The following is a 22561-nucleotide window of genomic DNA, read 5'->3' as shown; positions in this document are numbered from 1 at the left end:
CAGAGTGTAAAACTCAAGCATTAAATCCATTTTTCCCTTGACGTGTCTATATGAACGTCTTGGGTAAAATGGCTCGATTTATGCTCTTGTTGTACAATCTACGATTTTCTGCGCACCAATAAAATACCATCATACTAAAAAGATTTTATTATTATTATTATTATATAATGCACAGGCAGCTTATAGCTGATGCGTGCATATCATTGTTCACTTGTGTAATTGTCTTCTTTGTTTTAATAATAAATGTAAACAATATCTTACGCTAAATACGCTAAGGCAAAAATAACTTTTAAACAATCTATATATCACACAGTTTTCCATCTTTGTGAGCTTTTTTATGCACTGCCAAGTGCGCTTTCCTTGTAAAATATTTACTACACAAATCACAAGTCCAAGGCTTTTCACCCGTGTGCATACGCTTATGAATTTGATAAAGACTTTATAAGCAAACTCTTTATTGCACGACTCACACCGATACGGCTTCTGTCCGTTATGAGTCCTTCTATGCACACGGAGCTGCGAACGACAGGCAAATTTCCTCTCACACAAATCACAGCGGAACGGTTTCTCACCAGTATGAATTCTTTTGTGCTCATTGAAGTGCGATTTGTAAGCAAATTGCTTATCACACACATCACATGTATAGGGCTTTTCGCCTGTGTGCACCCGCATGTGTACTTGTAAGTGTGATGCGGTATTAAAAGGCTTTGCACACACAGTGCAAGGGAACGGTTTTTCACCCGTGTGCAATAGACTGTGCACCATCAAATGCTGTTTCCTTGTGAAGCGTTTGTCACACACATTGCATGGAAAGGGACGATCGTTAGTGTGTACTCTCATGTGGAGATCCAAGTTGATTTGCCTAGTGAATACTTTCTCGCAAACGTCACATGGGAAGACTGTGCCTTCTTTGGGTGCAGGGTCATGAATACTTTTGTGGGAATGTAGATGCGCCTTGCGCTTGAATGTTCTGAAACATGTTTCACAATGGAACGGGCGTTCACCGGAATGCAGTCTTCTGTGATGGTATAATGATGAGTTTTGTTTGAAGGCTTTGTCGCAAATGTCGCAGACGTATGACTGGGTAGAAGTGCCTGTCGCCTGAGGGGAGGGGGGCGCGTCCAAGAGCACCTCCACTTTGACATCAGGATACGGGGGCCAGTCTTCAACAGCTGAAAGAAGAAAACCTGTGTTATGGTTGACATAATCTTATGGAACTACAGGCTACATAATATTGTAGTTTTTAGAAGCTGTTGTATAGATGGGGTATTATTCAATCCCACCTCTGTTTATGTCACTTGAAGCAGGGTACCGCCGACCACATTCTGTTAAACTGCTCCATGAGAATCCTTAACCTCTAAAATATATAACTAAAGAACAGAATTAAGCTCTAACTAGCAAAGTATAGCTAAATATTTTGAACTGTGCCTGGTTTTTTTTTTTAAGAATGGGCTGTTGCTGTTAGCCTCAGACGGCTTTTACAGCTTACCAGAGAGAGGGCGAGCTGCCAGATGGGCCGCTCAGCAAGATCCCTATGTATTGTGATGTCTTTATGTTTTGTGTATGTCTTTTGCTGAAAACCGGAAAACCGGACAATATTTACCGATTTTTCAAAACCGGTTTTGAATTACAAAACCGGAGTTTACCTCCGGTTTTTCTGTAATTGATGACGTACATTTTGATTTTTTCGAACGCTCTAAGAAATATATAATTTGAGTCATCGAATAATATCCGAAATCCGAACGCAACCTATCTATACTACTTACACTCCTACCTCCGCCCGTAACCCTCGCATGCACCCGCAACCACAGGATGGCCAGGCCACGCCGTACAAAATACGCGTTCTTGAATCTACATAGGCACGACGACGTCTGTACACGCGACAATGTGTGCGTAATATACACAGGGCTGACTATTGCAAAACCCTATCGATACTAATATTATAAATGCGAAAGAGTTTTTGTATGTTTGTGTGTTTGTCCGTCTTTCACGCGGTAACGGAGCGATGGATCGATGTGATTTTTGGCATAGGGATAGTTTATGGGCCTGAGAGTGACTGACATAAACAAAAAATGCACAGTTCCCGAGGGAACAGCGCGCGATAACCGAATACCACGCGGGCGGAGCCGCGGGCAAAAGCTAGTAGTACTATAAGTGCTACCATTTTTATTATTGTTATTATTGTTAGCCTATTCTGTCCCACTGCTGAGCAAAGGCCTCCCCCCAATACTTCCACTGCTCTCTGTCCCCTGCATACAAGGGCCAGTCCTTCAAGAAGAAGTCCAGTTCATCCCGCCATCGCCGCCTAGGTCTGCCAGGTCGCCTTTTCGAGTTGGTGGGCATCCACTCGGTGGTTATCTTGGCCCAAAGCTCGTCTGGCATGCGGCAAACATGGCCAGCCCAGTCCCACTTCAGCTTAGACGCCGATCGACCTACATCAGTGATTTGGTCTTGGAGCGCAGGGCGGTGTTCCGAATCCGATCGACGAGTTTTAAACCTAGCATGCTGCGCTCCATGGCTCGCTGGCAAACCCCGATTTTGAACTTTAGAGCTTCTGTCAAGGACCAAGTTTGCGCACCGTAGGTGAGAGTTGGTAGTACGCACATATCCATGAGTTTCCTTTTTAAGGAAATTGGGAAGTTACCCTTCATAAGGTGTTTCATTGACCAATAGCTCCTCCAGGCGTTTTCTGTCCGTCTTTCGACTTCTTTTTCTTGCCTCGCCTGGAAGGAGACTAATTGGCCCAAGTAAATATACTCATGGACATATGCGATTTGTTCACCGTTTATCTCAATCCTACGTTGGGTGCTATTTGTCATTAACTTGGTCTTCGACATGTTCATCTTTAGTCCAACCTCGAGGCTTGCTTTGCTTAGATCACTAAGCATAACTTGGAGGTCGGTAGCTGATGAAGAGAAGAGGACTATATCGTCAGCGAATCGAAGATTAGTTAATCTTCTATCACCGACGACCAGCCCCTTGTCCTCCCAGCGCGGCGCTAGCTTCCGAAAGACCTCTTCAAGTGTGCTGGTAAAAAGTTTGGGCGATAGCGGGTCTCCTTGTTTGACCCCTCTTTGTATAGGGAAGGACGGTCCTGTTGAATCCAGTCTTATAGCGGCTGTACTATTGGTGTATATGGTTTCGAGGAGGTTAATATAGGCTTGTTCAATGTTTTGGTTGTGCAAAGCTTCGAAAATGGAAGAATGGGTAAGGCTGTCAAAGGCTTTAGAGTAATCGACAAAGGCAAGATAAAGGGGGTAGTTGTGTTCCTGAATTTTTTCCAGTATTTGGTTCAAGGCTTGAAGGTGATCAGTGGTCGAGAGTCCAGGACGAAACCCTGCCTGCTCAGGTGGCTGGTGGTAGTCAAGCTTTCCTGATATGCGCCTTTCGATAACTTTTATGAAGACTTTGTACAGATGAGAGATGGAGACAAGTGCTACCAATGACATTAAAAGTACTTATATGTGGTATGATTTAGATATGTGCAAATAAATGTAATCGATAATCTTACCTATTTCGAGTGTATTCTGGAAAAACAGAATAAGTGCAATTTTTTTAAAGTTACATAATAGGCATACTCAATGTTTTCTGCTTTATTTATCTAGCAAAACCGTATACAAATTAATATTGTGCACTTATCCGGTTCTGCCAGAATATCCTCGATTTATTTAAACCTACTTAAAATGTGTCCGTCTGCGTATTTTAAGCATTATTATTTTCAATTAAAATAGATATACGTCTACAAACTTAAACGAATTATTCGGTAGGTAGTTATTTCATTTTAGATTTTAATCTAAAATGAAATAACTACTTTCTTTACTTTAGTAAAGAAAGTAATTGAAAATAATAATGCTTAACGTAACTGTTTTTTTTTAATGCAGTTGTAATGTTCTGATTATAATATATATTGAAAGATTGTAATAAATCCAAACTAATACTGTAATTATAATAAATATTTTTTATTGTGGGTATATAAACTATCTAAGAATATGATTTAATTGTTCAAATTCTACCATTACTACCATAATAAAAAAATATTTAAAAACATTGCCAAAACCGGGGAAAAAACCGGTTTCCGGTTTTGGGCTCTCAAAACCGCAATTCAAAACCGGTTTTGAAAACCTTCCGGTTTTGCACGCCCTAATTCCAAGTATGCCTGTCCATCGCCATTTCAGTCTTCTTATCTTACGAGAGACGTCCATCACCTTTGTGGCCTATTCTCTATAGCGAAGTGGTTAGATACAGTATACAGTGCCGTGAGTTACACATTTATAGAATATAAAATAAATAAACCTTAAAACATAGACACATAAAAGCCAGTTATGTCTTGTTTATATGGTAGTTTACAAGATAACTAAAACTGACAAATAACTAGTTTTAAATTATTAAAAACCAAAATCTAGCTATTTACCAGCATCACAGTCTTCCTTGGGCACCGCTTCTATCATTACTTTAATTTCGTTCAGCGAGTTTGTGTTTACTTCGTCAGACTCTTTTGGCGAACTATCGCCCTTTTTAAGGTCCCGATTAGCCAAAAGAGCCCCAGAATAGTCCTTGGGCTCCTCTTCTATCACTACATCACACTCTGGGACCTCAACAGGTTCTTCTTTTACTATAGTTACCGTAGTGACCCATTCGCTTGTCATGTTTGTTGATTCCATTCCACATTGAAGCAATATTTAACTTAGTTTCATCGTTTTTAGGTACTTGTAACGATTGTTAGTTTTGGAATGTGTAAAATAGGTTTTTACTTTGTTTGTGACGGAATTGATGTTTTTATTGTGTAAACGAAACGAACGAGATTGTCCCTTGTGTCAGTCAGACGGGCTGACGGGCAGCCATTTCCTGTCACTGTCAACCGGGTACCACAGATAAAGCATTTTTTTATTGTTTTCCTATAGCTTCACGGTGTCACTGAAATAATCGAAATATTTTTTTACAAGATTTTACCCGCGGCTTCGCACGCGTACCTAATCCATTAGTTCCAGCAGTTGGCTTGAAATGCCCGGATTTAGCAAGATTCCCATAGCACTATTAGAGCTTATTTAATACGAGAGCGAGAGGGACCGCACGACACGAACTTCGAGTTTCGTACTTCGTAGTAGCGCCGGTGCTATGGCGGTATTTTTTTAAATACTCCTAACGAAGTTATTTCTGAGTGTATGCATTAAAACGACTTCAAATAAAATAAACGGGATATCTGAAGTATTAATATATACAATACTACAAACTATATTTTATGAAATATGTATATCCAATAAACAACTTTGCTTGACATAGAAATTTTTGAAATTTGTAATTTGAACTTTTTTATAGATAAAAACATTTCAAAAAATAATCCGAAGCTTGTTTAAAACCAGAAAATCGAAGTTAGTATCGTACCCTCCTGTTGTCGCTAATATTATTTTATACGAGAGTGAGAGGCACGGTACGATACCAACCAACGAACTCTATTTCGAAATTTCGTAGTAGTTTTTATTGCCAACGACATTGTACGTATATTTCGTTTCGTCCTGGATTATAAAAAAGCCGTTCTTGCCATCTCTTTTTAATAAATGCCCTATTAAAACTATAACAACATAAATAGCTCTCAATGTTATATGAGGGCTAAAAGACAGCCGAAATATCACTAGATGGCGTTACTATCGTGAGGTTTTTGTGACGTTACTATTAACCTAACCTCCTTTAGTGGCAGTCGTGGCAATGGTACAAATCTTGTACAAATAAAAGAAAGGAGTGAACGAAAAAAAAAAACTTCAGTAACGTTTTAAACTTTCGTGGTTTTCACTCATAATCAAAATACTACCAACGGACGTTGTTAGTGTTGTGTGTCGGTGTGATGGGGTGACAAATAAAAATGACCAAGTGCGGGTAGTTCGTGATACGAGTGCCTGTACTATTTGTGATCAAGTGCGGGTAGTTCGAAGGACTCGCGCTGCTAGGCAGATTTGACACCCCATACTCTCACTCAGATCAAAATCGATCTGAGCCCACACTCAGTCTATTCCTGACCATGGCCACTGTAATTTTGCCGAAACGTCGAGGTAAATATTACTCGTGTGTGTTAGCGTGATAAGTCCCGTTGGTGGTATTTTGACTAAAAATACTTATGTTTTTCCGAAATTGAAGAGGTTTTTTTTCCAGCGATAAAGCTCAACATTTTCAGCTTTATCGCTGTATGTCACGTGACCAGATTTGACGCTGGAAGGGAGCGTCGAGCGACTGTATGTGGCCGCACCTTAACGCCATCTAGTGATTATTTCGTGGCTTTAGGATTTAGCCCTCATTGTTACAAAGACGCTTTTGTCAAAAATATCTATATCAAATCAATAATTCCATCAGTCCAGTCATACAGACAGACATATATAGATGTAGTGAATGTTTCGCCATTATATTTATCTTGCTATCTCAACTACTAACTAACTAGTTTACTGCAGCTAATGAGGCTATTCGTTTTGTCTCACTAGATGGCGCACTGTTGCGTGAGGTTTTTAAGTGTGGCTTTCAGAGTCTGTTATTACGGGCGTTAAAACAAAGTTTTAGATTAAAATCATATTTAAAACACCTTAAAACCGTACCATAAAAATATCCAGCAACCACAGTGTTGCTAAGTCCCGTTTTGTTCGGAAAAAAAGGGAGGACAAAAGTTTCGAAAGACAAAACTGTCTCAAAACACAGACCATTGCCCCGTAACGCATAATTGCCATAATTAATTTCAGGTTAAGCAAAATATTCACAAAAAAAATCTTATTATAAATAACCCGCGTAGCTCACCCAAAAACTATGAGATTTGACATTTCGGAGACCTCACGCTACACTAACGCCTCTAGCGGCGAATTCATTCGCGATAGCCCTCATTGAGACAGCAAGATATATACTATATCGTCATTACTTTGAAAAAAGCCCGTATCTCAAAATCTATAATTTTACTGAGTGAACTTTATGAACATTACTAGCGTTTACTCGCGGCTTCGCACGCGTAGATACAGCAGTTGAATTGAAATTCCGGGATTTTATTGAATTCTCGAAGAAATTCCCTAAAATCACCACGTGGTTTTCATTGACGTTATATTAAAACACCCATGCCAAATTTCATGACTCTAAACCCAGCGGTTGTTATTTCAAGATTTTGTCCCTATCCCGTGGGAATATCGGAATAAAAAGTAGCCTATGTGTTATTCCAGACGTCCAGCTACCTACATACCAAATTTCATGACTAAGCCCAGCGGTTATTATTTAGAGATTTTATCCCTATCCCGTGGGAATATCGGGATAAAAAGTATTCTGTTTTAATCCAGTTATAGACTAACTTTTTGTCAAATTTCATCCAAATCCGTCCAGCCGCTTCAGCGTGAAGAAATAACAAACATACTCACTCACTCACAAACTTTCACATTTATAATACTAGCTTTTACCCGCGGCTTCGCACGCGTAAACTATTCGGTCTGGTAGTTGCAATTGAAATTTTCGGGATTTTACAAAATTCCCTGGAAATTTCCAAAATTATATCGTGGTCTTCATTGAGGTTGTGTTGTGAATCATCATGTCAGCCGAAAGACGTCCACTGCTGGACATAGGCCTCCCCAAGGCTCTCCACTCAGACCGGTCTTGTGCTTTCCGCATCCACCGCGATCCCGCGATCTTAACCAAGTCGTCGCTCCATCTTGTTGGAGGCCTACCGACAGCTCGTCTCCCGGTCCGCGGACGCCATTCGAGAACCTTCTGGCCCCATCGGGCATCCGTCCTGCGAGCAATGTGCCCCGCCCACTGCCACTTTAGTTTCGCAATTCTTCGGGCTATGTCGGTAACCTTAGTGTGTCGGTGTTGTGAATAACTGTACAAAATTCAAGACTCTAAACCCAGTGCTAAAATTTTCAAAAATTTCCCTATCCAAATTCAAATTCATATCATTTATTCAGTAAATAGGCCGCAATGGGCACTTTAACACGTCATTTTTTTAAATATCAGCACTTTCGGAATGACCATCATAGCCAAGAAGAGTGCGCCGCAAGAAGCTTGGCAGAAAGTCATTTTTTCAAAATAAAATAAGTACAAATAAAATACTTAAAAACTACAGTAAGTATACAATTAAAGAAAAATTACAAAATAATAATGACAATAATACACGGATGTGTGGGGTCCCTTAGTTACAAAACTATCCCGTGGAAATATCGGGATAAAAAGAAGCGTATGTGTTATTCCAGACGTCCGGCTACCTACATACCAAATTTCATGCCTCTAAGCCCAGCGGTTGTTATTTCGAGATTTTATCCCTATCCCGTGGGAATATCGGAATAAAAAGTAGCCTATGTGTTATTCCAGAGGTCCAGCTACCTACATACCAAATTTCATGGCTCTAAGCCCAGTGGTTGTTATTTCGAGATTTATCCCTAGTTATCCCGTGGGAATATCGGGTCAAAAAGTCACTTAAGTGTTATTTCAGATGTTCAGTTACCTACATACCAAATTTCATGACTCTAAGCCCAGCGGTTATTATTTCGAGATTTTATCCCTATCCCGTGGGAATATCAGAATAAATAGTAGCCTATGTGTTATTTCAGAGGTTCAGCTACCTACACACTAAATTTCTTGGCTCTAAGCCCAGCGGTTGTTATTTCAAGATTTTATCCCTTGGTATCCGTAGGAATATCGAGTCAAAAAGTTGCCTATGTGTTATTTCAGACATCCAACTACCTACATACCAAATTTCATGACTCTAAACCCAGCGGTTGTTATTTCAAGATTTTATCCCTATCCCGTGGGAATATCGGAATAAAAAGTAGCCTATGTGTGATCACAGGTCACTTCAATACTAAACACATACTAGTAAAGATGGGACTACAGGACAATGAAGTCTGTAGAATATGTGGCGAGGAAGACGAAACAATGGAACACATTATGTGTGAATGTGACGCCCTCGCCAGGTCAAGAATGAGACTCTTTGGCGACAGATACCCCGCACCAGAGACTTTAAGGCACTACCGCTACGTCAAATCATCCAATTTATGGACGAGGTGATAAAGGCAATAGAGTAAGTGCGAAGGAGGGGTAATTACACAAAAGATCCCTACGGGTCGAAGTGTATCCGCAAGGACCCCTAAGCTTAAGATAAGATAAGATAAGCCTATGTGTTATTCCAGAGGTCCAGCTACCTACATACTAAATTTCATGGCTCACAGCCCAGCGGTTGTTATTTTAAGATTTTATCCTAGGTATCCCGTGGGAATATCGGGTCAAAAAGTCACCTATGTTTTATTCCAGACGTCCAACTACCTAAATACCGAATTTCATGACTCTAAGCCTAGCGGTTGTATATTTCGAGATTTTATCCCTATCCCGTGGGAATATCGGGATAAAAAGTATCCTATGTTTTAATCCAGGTTATAAACTAACTTTCCGCCAAATTTCATCCAAATCCGTCCAGCCGTTTAAGCGTGAAAAAGTAACAAACATACTCACTCACTCACTCACTCACTCACAAACTTTCACATTTATAATATTAGTAGGATTAGTAGGAAGTAGGATTTCAAGAGTAAATTTTGTTGACGTATTGATTTGAGATTGGTTTTTGGAATCTTTTTGTATTTTTTTTTCGATTCCAAATTTTTGTGGTTTCAAAAAAGTATTTACGGTCATCCCTGAAAACTCATATCGAAAATACAAACTGAAATATATATGCACAGAGAAACCAGAAAAATAAGACCAGCGCTGGGAATCGAACCCAGGTCCTCGGCATTCCGTGCCACGTGCTACAGCATAGATGTCGCTAGTGTCGCCTTAAGTGACTGAATAAGAAACAAACAGGCTGAGATATGTGGTGCATAGGAGAAATTCGTGTCTGTACCGTTGTCCAGCGGTGTAGCGGTAGAGCACGCGGCACGGAATGCCGAGGACCTGGGTTCGATTCCCAGCGCTGGTCTTATGTTTCTGGTTTTTCTGTGCATCTATATTTCAGTTTGTATTTTCGGTATTGATTTGAGTTAAGAGATTGTTTCAAAGTAGTGACGGTTAAGGACCATTATATGTTTCGGCACAATAAAACATATGACAGATTAATTTATAATAGCTGTATTCCACTAAATTATACATATAGATTAGGTTCGTATGACCGCTCGCATCGGCGTGTAGCGTGCGACTGTCAGATTGACAGTTTGCTTGATTACGTCTTGTACCATCAGCCAAACATGTGGTCTACCACCCTAAAGTTGATAATCGTTTGCATGTCACAAAACAATAATGTCAATAGACGTGTCTGTCAACTTGAAAGTTCGACTTTAGCGACATATTAATTTCATAGGAACTTCTTTAAAAATTGATATACCATTTATTTAGCTGATGGTACAGTCAAGGGCAAAGATATCGACACGGCCAAAGTTGTTAAAATATGTATACACGGCCTTAATATTAAGTGCATAAAGTCGTGTATACATATTTTTGTAACTTTGGCCGTGTCGATAACTTTGTACTTGACTGTACAATGTTCAATATTATCTGATAATATGATTGACGGACTAAACTATATGACATCTCTGTTTGTTTTGGTCGAATAGACGGAGACGGCAACACATTTATCTGTCAAATAGAAACAGCCCCTAAAAGGAATAACATTTTTTTACTTACACTTACGAAAATATTCAATTCCGTTCAGCTGTTTCAGCGTGAAGAAATAACACACACACACACACACACACACACACAAACTTTCACCTTTACACCTAATATTACCTGGAAGAGATCGCTCTTAAGCGATAAGGCCGCCTATTGCTCACCTTGTAATATTTTTTTCTGTGTATCTGTTTCTGTATCGCTTACTATGTCTGGTGTACAATAAAGAGTCTTTGTATTGTATTGTATTGTATTAGTAGGCTGAGACTGCTTGTGGACGTCCGTTGTTTCACCGGACAACCGTTTTCAGCGGTGCTGTATGGCTTCGTCGCCGGACAAGTGTCCGGTGCATGTACACACACTCATTGTGAGCCATACAACACCGCAAGTCCGGCAAAAGCAACGGACGTCTACAAGCGGCCTTATATCTACTAGACTACTGTATCAAAATATATTACCTTAGTGATATTCAATAACAAAGTCAAATCTACACAGATTATGCTTACTCACAAAAATAAACAAAATTACATATTATTATTTACATTAGTTCTATACTCCGTTTGATTAATTTAAAGTTTGAATTAACGGTCAAATTTTAACACACGTTTCTCGGTATTTCGAACACAAATTAACTAAAAATACCTACATGTTCATTTATTAGCGGTATTTACTGTTTTTATTATAGAACTTAAAACAATTTTAAATAGTTTCGTTGTTTCATTTAACAGCGTATGCAAAATTTACCGTTACGTTTCGAATGTCAAAATAAATGGAGTATAGTTGACCAATATCTATCAGCAATCTTCGTCCAGTTCCGCAGAAATACCGCTAGATGGCGTTAGTATCGCAAGCTCAGTTTGACGTTTGACTGCGATTGGCTCGTTTAGGTATTTCAATTAGAGATGGGTAAATCCGGATCTGAAGATTCAAAAGAGTCAGATCCTCAATCGGATCCGAATCCCTTAATGACTCCTTTCAAATCTTATCGACTCCGGAGTTACTAACTCCGACCAAGTCCGGCCGGATCGAGCGGCTCGTGATCGCCGTCACACTCACTCGCTCCGCTTTCACTCTCAGCTCGGATCGGATCGGATCGGATCTTATTACGTTTGGTCGGGCGCTGAGTGAGCCGGTACCTAACCTACGTCGGTACTCGGACGGACTCGGAAAGAAATGAGATAGGATTAAAATACAATATAATATGACCGGAGCGGGCGACGCTTATTTTAACATTAGTAGTAGTAGGTTCTTAAAGTAGCTCATAGTTCTTTAAAAAATACACAATTTAGAATTTTTCAACATTAGAAGAACGAAACGAACGAATCGGTACTTCAGTTCAGTACCTTGACCTTGGTACCTACCGAATCGAGCCGGGCCGCATCGGCCATATATAAATTAATAATCGCTCGAAAGAACCGGAGTCAATAAAGGAGTCGGATTCAATAAGCGGATTCGGTACCGACACCGGAGCTGGATCTAGTGAGTCAGATCACTTCGCGGAGTTGAGATTACCCATGTCTAATTTCAATCACAAACGTGACGCAGTCAAAGTTGGCAAACAGATCTTGCGATACTAGCGCCAACTAGCCTGTCAGAAACCATCATTAGATGTTTCTTGACAGGTGATATCAAAATTGTACGCGCAAAGCCTCTAAGTCTGTGCGACACATGTCTTCACTGTCGCTAGAAATGATTGTCTTAACATTAAGTGCACTTAAACTTTACTAATGTCGTTGAGAACTCGAAACAAAACATCGGTTAACTTTTCTTTCTCATTTGAATCTTTAGGAAAACGAAGATAACCGACGAGACACGAGCGGCAATAACACCCTACTTCTACTGTACTTGTGTACTAAAACTTCTGCACCTTTAGTCGACAAACATTCCATCGAATATCATAACTTCGAAAATGGTTCATCGAATATTCGGTTCTCGTATTTAGTTTGTATAACAAAACAATGCAAGTAGTCATCGAAGAAACATGTAATAAAAATGATTTCTGACAATATTTATTAGTTCTATAGTTAGCACGAAGACGTGCCGCCCAGACTTACACTTAGCAAGGCCGGATTGCTTCTAGTTCAAGATTCATTGTCATTGTCGTCCGAAAACAAACCCTGATTAAATTAATCCTAAAAAATCGATTTACTCTCATTCATTACAAATAAAATCTAGTCGAGTCTCTAGTGTGACAAGATTCCAATTTTGACGATATTCAGGATGGATGTTCTTCCTAGTTTGTATCACTTCGTCTAAAAAGTAGCTGGTCTAATAAGCAACTGGTCTAAAAAGTCAGTAGTCTAAGAAGCAGCTGGTCTAAGTAGCAAGTGATCTAAGAAGCAAGTTATCTAAGAAGCCAGTGGTCTAAGAAGCAACCGGTCTGAGTAGCAAGTGGTTCAAAAAGTAACTATCCTTTTTCACATAGAAAGCCATCCTATTTTGATCTTGTTATTTGTTTGGGTTTTCTTTTTAACATCTGGAGGTATATCTGTTTGTGATCAGATAACGCCGATTCTATAATATAAAAGTTAAAACTGTCTTCGATTAGGCCTGTGTGAGACTGTGAACATGATCCAGGATAGTTTTGCATGTTGTAGTATCTCGGGTACAATAACTCTCAATAATTATGTTTATAAGAATGTAGCCAGAACTCTCAATTATAGTTTTATACTGCAGAGTTGGTTGGTAAATTGACAACAAGTCGATGTTGAAATCACCGAAGACGAATGATCTTTTATGTTCTTCAAGTTGCTGTTCGAATTTCGTAATAATATATCAAATTTACAAGGAAAATTTTAGCGGCTGAGATTGCTTGAGAATTATTAGTAGTTTAAGAGTAAATAGCAGCCTAAGGTATAAAATATACCTAAACTTGGAAGATTCCGTACACAATACGGAATCCTTAGAAAAATATTATTTGATTTTTTTGTAATGGCTACGGAACCCTATCCTGGGCGTGTACGACACGCTCTTGGCCGGTTTTTATTTTTTGATTTGGACCAGTTGCTTCTTAGACCGGATGCTTCTTAGAGCAGTTGCTTCTTAGACCAGTTGCTTCTTCGACCAGTTGCTTCTTAGACCACTTGCAACTTAGAACAGCTGATTTTTAAACGAAATTATATAACCTAGTTTTGCTAAAAGTATTTCAAATTGTAACTTTTCTGCTTGCACATATGATTTCGAGTTGATTTTCCATTTGTACTCAATGACAGTAAATAAAATAATGTCCATACTTAAAACTATATGCCTATCATGGAAACTGATCTGGCGGATGTCCATTATTTATACAATTGTCAGTCAACATATTCCTTTCGTATTTCAAAGCAGCCGATATAATCTCAGACTTAGCTAGATTCAAGAGAACTGGATTTAGACTTTTCAATATAGGCGCCACTCCGGCTAGAAAAGCGTCTACCGGATTAGGTTCTGGATTTTTAACTAAAACGTATTTGGGCTTTTTGTTTTTGCTCTTTTTCCCTCGGCCCTTTCTCTTTCTTTGGGAGGATTTGGCGGAGCGGAGGGAGCTACGGGAGGTGTGGGAGGAGTGCGAGGAGAGGGATATTGGGGCGGGGGAGGGGGGGAAGATCACTGAAGACGATGATGACGCCGAGTCTTTATGTTGTGACTCGGGTTCTGCGCCTGAAATGGGAGAATGTTGATTTAAATACATTTGCTTCAAATAAACCCCGTGTGGTGTCGGGTTAGAATTACAGCTGGGCTACTACGAAACTCGAAGCGAAGTTCGCATCGTACCGTCCCTCTCGCTCTCGTATTAAATAGTACAAGTGTCAGAGGGACCGCACCACACGAACTTCGAGTTTCCAGTTTCGTAGTAGCCCTGCAGCTCTCCATTTCTTCCGTGGATGTCGTAAGAGGCGACTGAGGATATAGGTGAAGGTATACCGTAGGCGACAGGCTAGCAACCTGTCACTATTGTACCGTTTTTGTCAAACTTTAAACCTAAAATTGCTAAAAGTGGCTCCGAAGCGGTAACGTTTCGTGTGCTCTGCCTACCCCATTTGGGAATACAGGCGTGACGTTTGTGTGTGTGTTTCAAATAAAAAACCGGCCTATACAACACTAGCTGGTGCCCGCGGGTTCGCCCCTGGTGTAGTTTTTTTGTTAATTTTCTAAATCTTCTTTTATATGAACCTTCTCCTGACAACAGCAAACACAACAAAAAAAAATATGTTGCTATTACAGAAAAGCATGCGAAAGTTGAAGAATTAGACATTAGCAAAAAAACGGCAAAACAATCACGTTTGTTGTATGGGAGCCCCCCTTAAATATTTATTTTATTCTGTTTATAGTATTTGTTGTTATAGCGGCCACAGCAATACATAATCGGTGAAAATTTCTAGTGTCTAACTATTACGACTCAAGAGATAGAGCTCTGTGACAGACGGACGGACGGACAGACAGACAGACAGTGGAGTAAATATATCATGGGTCAATCGACGCCAATTGACCTAGTCCCAAACTAAGCGAAGCTTGTACTAGGATACTAGGCAACGGATAAACATACTTAAATAGATAAATACATAACATCCAAGACCCGCGAACAAACATTCGTATTATTCATACAAATATCTGCCCCGGCCGGGAATCGAACCCTATACGCCCGAATAATAATACGGCTTTGAATGAAACTTGGCATGTGTGTTGGTAAGGCAGACAGGTGTTATGATTTAAAAAAAAAATGTTACCTAGGGTTACTTCATGGCTGGGGCTCTGAGCAGGGCTCCCGTGGCGCTCCGACGACGGCTCGCGTTCCATCTTCGTCGCGCTGTAACAGACAGACCGAACACTGAAAACAACCAAACTACCTGTCTTTTGAGAGCCACCACCATTATCATATCAGCTGTAGAAAGTCCACTGCTTTACATAGGCCTCCCCCATAGATCTCCAGTTGCTGCGGTCACAGTATACATAATAAAACCGGGCAAGTGCGAGTCGCACTCGCGCACCGAGGGTTCCGTACAAACCTGTAGGTAGTAATAGTAACTTTAAAATTATTAAAAATATTTTTATTATATGATGTAACTAAAAATTTACGGTTTTCGTAATTTTACTTTATCCGTGCTATAAGACGTTGCTTCGTACCAAATTTCAAGATTCTGAGTTCACGGGAATTACCCTGTAGGTTTTGATTCCCTTGCGAGTGTCGAAAATTTGCAGCATAAACGGCTGTATCTTTTGATTGCGTTGGCTTAGAAGTTTGATTTTTTCACAGCTCCAAGGGACAGTAGACCTGAGTATTTGATATAAATTTCAGCTTGATACCTCCACGCGTTCCTGAGAAAAAGGGTCTTGACAGACAGTCAGACGGACAAAAAGTGATCCTATAAGGGTTCCGTTTTTTCCTTTTGAGGTACGGAACCCTAAAAAGGAGCAGTATTCCGTCTCGGCAGCATCCTGGATATGATTACCTACGCCGGCCGGCTCGGTACACAAACGCGCGATAAGGATCGTTGAGTTTCTTGCCGGATTCTTCTCAACAGAGGTTTTTCCGAACCGGTGGTAGTTTTTTTTGACATTCATAAGTGCTTGTTATAGCCTAAATTGAATAAAGATATTTTGACTTTGAGGGCTGCCTACTCTACTAACTGTCTTCAGTTATGTATTTGATTTGACAATGTCACATGAAATTTAAAGTAGAGAAAGGATTATGAGAGATTTAATATTATGTATAATTCAAGGCTAGAGTGAATAGGCTGTTACTGAACCAGTGAGATACACCTTTGGCCTCATCTGCACTTAACATCAGGTGAGATAGAGGTCAATCCCGGTCAGTTTTATGTAAAAAAAAAATAGCTATTAGTGAGTGTACCAGGCCTTTACCTATTAGTGTGTACCAGGCCCTTAGCTATTAGTGAGTGTACCAGGCCCTTAGCTATTAGTGAGTGTACCAGGCCCTGAGCTATTAGTGAGTGTACCAGGCCCTTAGCTATTAGTAGGCTCGGCCTTACCAGGCGTGCGCGGCGCGCGCGCGCAGAGCCCTGAGGCGCGCGTCGCAGGCGGCCGGCTCGTCCAGCACCATCCCGAACAGCGTCCGCAGCGCGGCCGCGTGCCGCCGCGACAGCACCACCGGCAGCAGCGCGATGCTGTTCACGGCGTCGTCCGGCGACGTCGGGTCGAAGTACGGGCCTGGAAGGACATAACATGCTGGTTACCGACACAAGGTCACTGTGTAAAAGAAACAAATTAATCCTAATCCTAATTTCATAAGTGCGAAGGTATTCTGGACATACAGACCAGATAATCTATTTTTCAACCTTTTTCATGACACAATCCCTTTAGTATAAATAAAAATCGGTCATTTTAACTTATTCTCGGCCAAGATCGAGACCGAGACCGAGAATTTCTGCCAAGTTTCTTGCGGCGCATTCTTCTTGGCAATGATGGTCTTTCCGAAAGCGCTGGTAGTTTAAAAAAATGACGTGTAAAAGTACCATTGCGGCCTATTTACTGAATAAATCATTTGAATTTTGAATTTGAATAAATATATCCTCGGCCGAGACCAAGACACAAAAAATAAGTAAATTTGTTGGCTGTAGGGAGTAATATTTTATATGGCGAGGAATGCCAATACTCAAAAATATTAGCATTTCGCTCGTTACTCTTGTTAGCGGGTGTCAGTAAGTTGCAAGTACCAGACGCACGAGCCCGGGCGAGGCGACCAATCAAAATCCCAAGGATAGCTCGTGTCACCGGCACCGCGGTAAACAGCTCGCCGATATTTAAATTCAGTGACGCCGCGGAGTCTCGGTCACGGCGGCGAAACTGGACTGTTTTAGGCCGAAACCGAGACCGAGATCTCGGTCGCACCTTAATTATTAGTTGACATTTTCTTGATATTTTTTATTTTTGAAGAAAGTACCTAGTTTTCCCAGCAACTATGGGCTTCGCGACCCCCCCAGGGGGTCGTGACCCACACGTTGAAAACATTGGGATAGCCCAATGGTTAGACGCCTGACTATGAGGCTTGAGATATCAGGTTCAATTCTCGGTCGAGGCAGATTTTTCAATGAAAAATACAAATTTTTCCTCTCCAGTCTTAATATGTATCTAGACACGCGGGAAGCCGTGGTGGCCTAGTGGTTTGACCTATCGCTTCTCAAACAGAGGGTCGTGGGTTCAAACCCCGGCTCGTACCTCTGAGTTTTTCGAAATTCATGTGTGGAATTACATTTGAAATTTACCACGAGCTTTACGGTGAAGGAAAATCGTGAGGAAACCTGCACAAACCTGCGAAGCAATTCAATGGTGCGTGTGAAGTTCCCAATCCGCACTGGGCCCGCGTGGGAACTATGGCCCAAGCCCTCTTGTTCTGAGAGGAGGCCTGTGCCCAGCAGTGGGACGTATATAGGCTGGATGATGGATGATGATGAGACACGCGGGAGCGTGTCAAGCCAAGTCCAAGCTAACAGAGCTGGCGAGCAGCACCGTGTGTAATTTTACCCGAACCATTTGGAGCCACTTTTGACCCCCTCATAACTCAAAAACTATTTCACATAAACATGTCAAATTTGGCTCATTTATTGAATGCGAGCACTCGTATATGCTCCACATTTCATAAACACTCCTCAAACGTTATTGGATTTTTTGAGTGATTTTTTTAAACCCAGCCTGGTACCAGGCTTCCCTACCTGCCTCCCCTCGCATGTGCAGCGCAGCGCGCAGCTTGGGCGGCTCGCCGGCCGCCTCGATATACATCACGACCGCCGCATCCCGCCCCGGCTCCGCGTTTGTCAACACGTGGACCACGCTCTTCAGAGGGATGTGGACGGTGACTTCCCGATGGTCCGAGAGGCGCGGCGCAGGGATCGAGACACCGTCGGAGGATATGCGGACCTGGTAGAAATAGATGAATTACGATATAAAGTAGATTATTAATTATTATTAATTCCTCTTAATGGCGGCCATAAGGCTTGGGCCAATGTCAGTTAAATTAAAGATAAATATATTCTTCTTATTCACGTTGTACGGTGATTGTAGTTTTTGCAACTTGATAGCAAAATTCCAGAAACCACGCGGAGACAACTTGCGCATTAAAAAATGTCAGACACGAGAGCAATATAGAATTTTGTGATCACTGTTCACTGTTAAGGTTAATCGCCGCATAAAACACTATCAAAATTATACTTCAACTAGCCAAAGAAACAGAAATAGCAAAATTAGATATTGTCTACATCCGCCATGTTCGAATGCTACAAATCGAATCCTATAAAGTAGATGTGTGAAGTAACAGTCAGTTGATACTATTATTTTTAATAACCTACCTAACCACCAAAGCTAAAAAAAGTTGAAAAATCCTCTTGTCATTTCAAAGCTCAGTATCTAAAAAATTTGCTTATTTTTGATGACATGGGGGCCGGGGGTCTTGATGGTGCTTATGTCAATAATTTTTATTTTTTTTTTTTTTTTTTATCAAAATGTATTAGGTTTTAATTGAAGCAAGTGTGGCTACCCTACTTGTCTAAGCTTGATAGTGAAAAGTGAAAAATGAAATAACAATAAAGAAGCCTAAATAGATTTAAAAATATATATACCAATGTTTACCTATGCATAGACATGTTCTAATTTAATTTAATTTTAATTTTAGTTTCAATAGTTTAATTTAATGTGGGTAATTTAAATATGGGTTACCAAAATGACCTGAAATAAATGATTTTTATTTTATTTTATTTATAGGCGGGGGAGTAGAGTTTTGCTGAATTTCGCTGACAAGGGGAAGGGGGTTAAAAATTACTAAAATTCTACTTGCATAATACTTGATTGACCCCAAGTACAAATGGGGCCTTTTTCGGGTTCCGGAGCCAAAATGGCAACAACGGAACCCTTATAGTTTCGCCATGTCTGTCTGTCTGCCTGTCCGTCCGTCCCTGGCTTGGCTCAGGAACTATCAATGCTAGAAAGCTGTAATTTGCACGGATACACTTATATGTAAACTATGCCGACAAAATGGTACAATAAAAAATTTAAAAAAAATTTTTTTTAGTGTACCTCCTATCTAGACGTAAAGTGGGGTGTCTTTTTTTCTCTAAAGGTAAAGGTCTCCTAAGAGCATTTTCGCATAGCAGCAAGGGATCTAGTAGCTGCCCTTGCTGCCCCATCTCAACTTTCCACCCTGTATAAAAATATATGATCTCTGACTTCTCTTCGGAATTGGAATGTATCAATGAGTGTCTTATAAATTTGTTTTGAATCCTTTCTATACTAATGTGCACAAGATAAAACAGATTCCAAATGACGATAGAGAAGTAGGCTTGGATCCTTGAAATCTTTGGATTGGCGGAATATAAATCCCAACATTTGGTATGTTGTTAAGTACTATATTATTAAAATTATCTCTTACCACCCCCTGTGGCTTGAAGAAGTACGAGCCGATCATGATGAAGCGGCATGACAGTTTGACCTCCGTCTCGTTGTTGGGGCTCTGCGGCATCGCTTCATCTGCAATAATAAGCTCTCCAGTACTCTGTTCTACATGTTCTGTTTACATTTCAAATGGTATCTAATGTGGTGTTGGAACACAAATATTCAAATAAATAACTTAATGTAATGCAAAACGGGATATTAAAATAAATGACATTTAAATCTTTTTTTTATGGCTTTCACTCTTGCTCTTTTTTTTTTTTTTTTAGTAGCCTATTTTTGTGTCCCACTGCTGGGCAAAGGCCTCTCCTCTCTTGCTCCACTCTTGCCTATCAAAGGCGAGCTCCCGCCATCCCACATTATAGGCATCTAAGTCGTTCCTCCATCTCCTCTTCGTCTGCCTCTATTACGGTATCCGTCACTAGGGACCCATTCCGTAACAATTTTGGCCCCATTCTGTCTTAGCAAGACTTATTTTTATGTGTAAAAAACATTATTATCTGTCGAAATACAAGGAAGATATGACAGAGTGAAGTTTGCATTCCATCTTTACAACTCGGTTTTAATTGGTGAAGATATATTTGAACAAATAAAAAAATGTCTAAAATATATTGTGTGTGTGAATATACCTAATGACTTTGCAAATATCTATATCAATGAATCATGTTACATTATTTTTCAGGTAACAGAATAACAATAACAGCTACCGTTGTAGTGCCAAAACAGTACAGTAAAGGGTTGAAGCCTTTTTTCAAATCATGTAAGGCTGATAAGTGCGAGCAAAAAATTAGAAATATCGATAATCATTTGGCCAGATAACAAATACTGTAATATCAAAAGTACCTAAACATGTGCTAGATCGGCCCTGTAACTTGCTTGAGTTACAGTTTACAGTAGCTAAGTGTGTAACAAAGTATACCGGCGAAGAGTATATTCGATGGAGCAATGCTAATTAGCATTCATAAAATATCGCTATTTGGCCGATTATTTCGTCGTGCTTACTATAATAGTGTATAATAAACCTTCTGGCTTGCGAATGGACCATCTGATTAAGATACTTGTAGCATAAAATAAGGGAAATTTGTACCGTGGTGCGCCTCGGTGTCCGCATCTAGGTCGAAATTACCAGGAAACATTTGCGGCATTACGTGATGCTGCGTCACATTAAAGCATCTATTTAAATCAAACAACACTAGAAATAAACAAGTTTTTAGGAAAATAACTATGGTTTCAGATAATCAATGATGTTTTCAATACAATACAACGCAAAATGCCGTGCAAGCGAAGCGGACGGAACGATACGTATAGACATAGACCTATAGGATAGCAACTCATCAGACACTTGACACTTGTCATGAGTGACAGTGTCAACGTGACATTTTGGAATTTTTAAACTTTAACATGGCCTTGAGATGAAGAAATCATACAGCCAAAAGTCAAGAAATTTATAATAAACGTAAAACAGCAGTGCTTGCACTGTTGTGTTTCGGCGTGGAGAGTTAAGTAAAACAGCCGGTGAAATTACTGGCACTTGAGGTATCCCTCTAGGTTGGCAACGCATCTGCAATCCCCCTGGTGTTGCAGGTGTCTATGAGGTGGTGGTGGGCAACAGGAGACCCACTTGCTCGTTTGGCATCCAGTCGAATAAAAAAAAAGTATTAAACGTTCACACGAAGTTTTTATATTTCTACAAAAGCGAATAGTCCTTTTTTCCTCTGAGATTAAAGCTGACATTGTGTTATCTAGATTGTCAGACTGTTATCTTACTCTATGGTTTGTCTGCTATTAACAATCAGCCAGTTACAACGTTACCACGTTACAACAAACCCGCGAACCGAAACAAGAATGTCTAAGGTCTCTAATATTTTTTTTCGGAAATCTTCCAAAATGGGTCCAATTAAAATACTATTTAAAGACAAACTGGCAGCTTTCAACTTAAAAACGTAAGCATCCATTTCAATTTTTTTTAAATTAAAAACGCAAACGATTTACTTAATGTGTTGTGAAACTAAAACACGTTAATGTGTAATATACCTTACAGTCTAGAAATTATAATAGAAAATCGAAGAGTGAAAAGTGAGATGTATTACTTTCATCTATCCTTAACAAAAACTTACGAATTTGCGGCGAGGCCATAGTTCGAAAATCTACGTTCGAATCGTATCGTCCCTCTCGCTCTCGTATTAAATAGTATAAGTGTAGAGGCACCGAACGACACGAACTTCGAGTTTCGTAGTAGCCCCTGCTGCAGTTTGTTTATTTATTACAACTAGTTGTTGGTGACTTGACTTCGTCTGCAAAGTATTTATTTATCACATGCCCGCGGGAACCATATAATGGGCTAGTGTTTAAAAAAAAAATTTAGTTTGGATACTTATTTTTTTTTATTGATGATATCCGCATAGAACTAAGGTTACCGATGATCACACGCGTGCAAAGTCGCGGGCTGACACTACTCATTCATTAATACGCCTTAAGCCGAGTTTAGACTTGCAAGAAAAATCACGCAAGTTGCATTACCGTAAAGGCCGAGGCCGTAAAGTAAAGCCAACGAGTTTGTAGTGGTTAATGGAGCGCC

At 40.1% G+C, this 22561-nt stretch overlaps 2 protein-coding genes across 2 annotated transcripts; both read right to left on the bottom strand.

Annotated features, from left to right (window-relative positions):
* Positions 1-207: 207 nt before the first annotated feature.
* LOC141443724 (uncharacterized) lies at positions 208-4923 on the bottom strand. Its single transcript, XM_074109072.1, has 2 exons — positions 4412-4923; positions 208-1172 (listed from the first exon to the last, which is right to left on the bottom strand). The coding sequence occupies exons 1-2, from the start codon at positions 4659-4661 to the stop codon at positions 208-210; spliced, it is 1215 nt and encodes a 404-aa protein (XP_073965173.1). The 5' UTR covers positions 4662-4923.
* Positions 4924-10052: 5129 nt separating this feature from the next.
* Positions 10053-21292, bottom strand: LOC141443856 (uncharacterized). Its single transcript, XM_074109220.1, has 6 exons — positions 21071-21292; positions 19964-20061; positions 18255-18459; positions 16575-16752; positions 15312-15391; positions 10053-14244 (listed from the first exon to the last, which is right to left on the bottom strand). Exons 1-6 carry the CDS (start codon positions 21126-21128, stop codon positions 13856-13858), a joined length of 1008 nt encoding a protein of 335 aa, XP_073965321.1. The 5' UTR covers positions 21129-21292; the 3' UTR covers positions 10053-13855.
* Between the last annotated feature and the right edge of the window lie 1269 nt (positions 21293-22561).

Source organism: Choristoneura fumiferana, chromosome 28, assembly GCF_025370935.1.
Source record: "Choristoneura fumiferana chromosome 28, NRCan_CFum_1, whole genome shotgun sequence".
Classification (NCBI taxonomy): Eukaryota; Metazoa; Arthropoda; class Insecta; order Lepidoptera; family Tortricidae; genus Choristoneura; species Choristoneura fumiferana.
The sequence above is the reverse complement of the archived record's forward strand: the minus strand, read 5'-3'. Positions and strand labels throughout refer to the sequence as shown.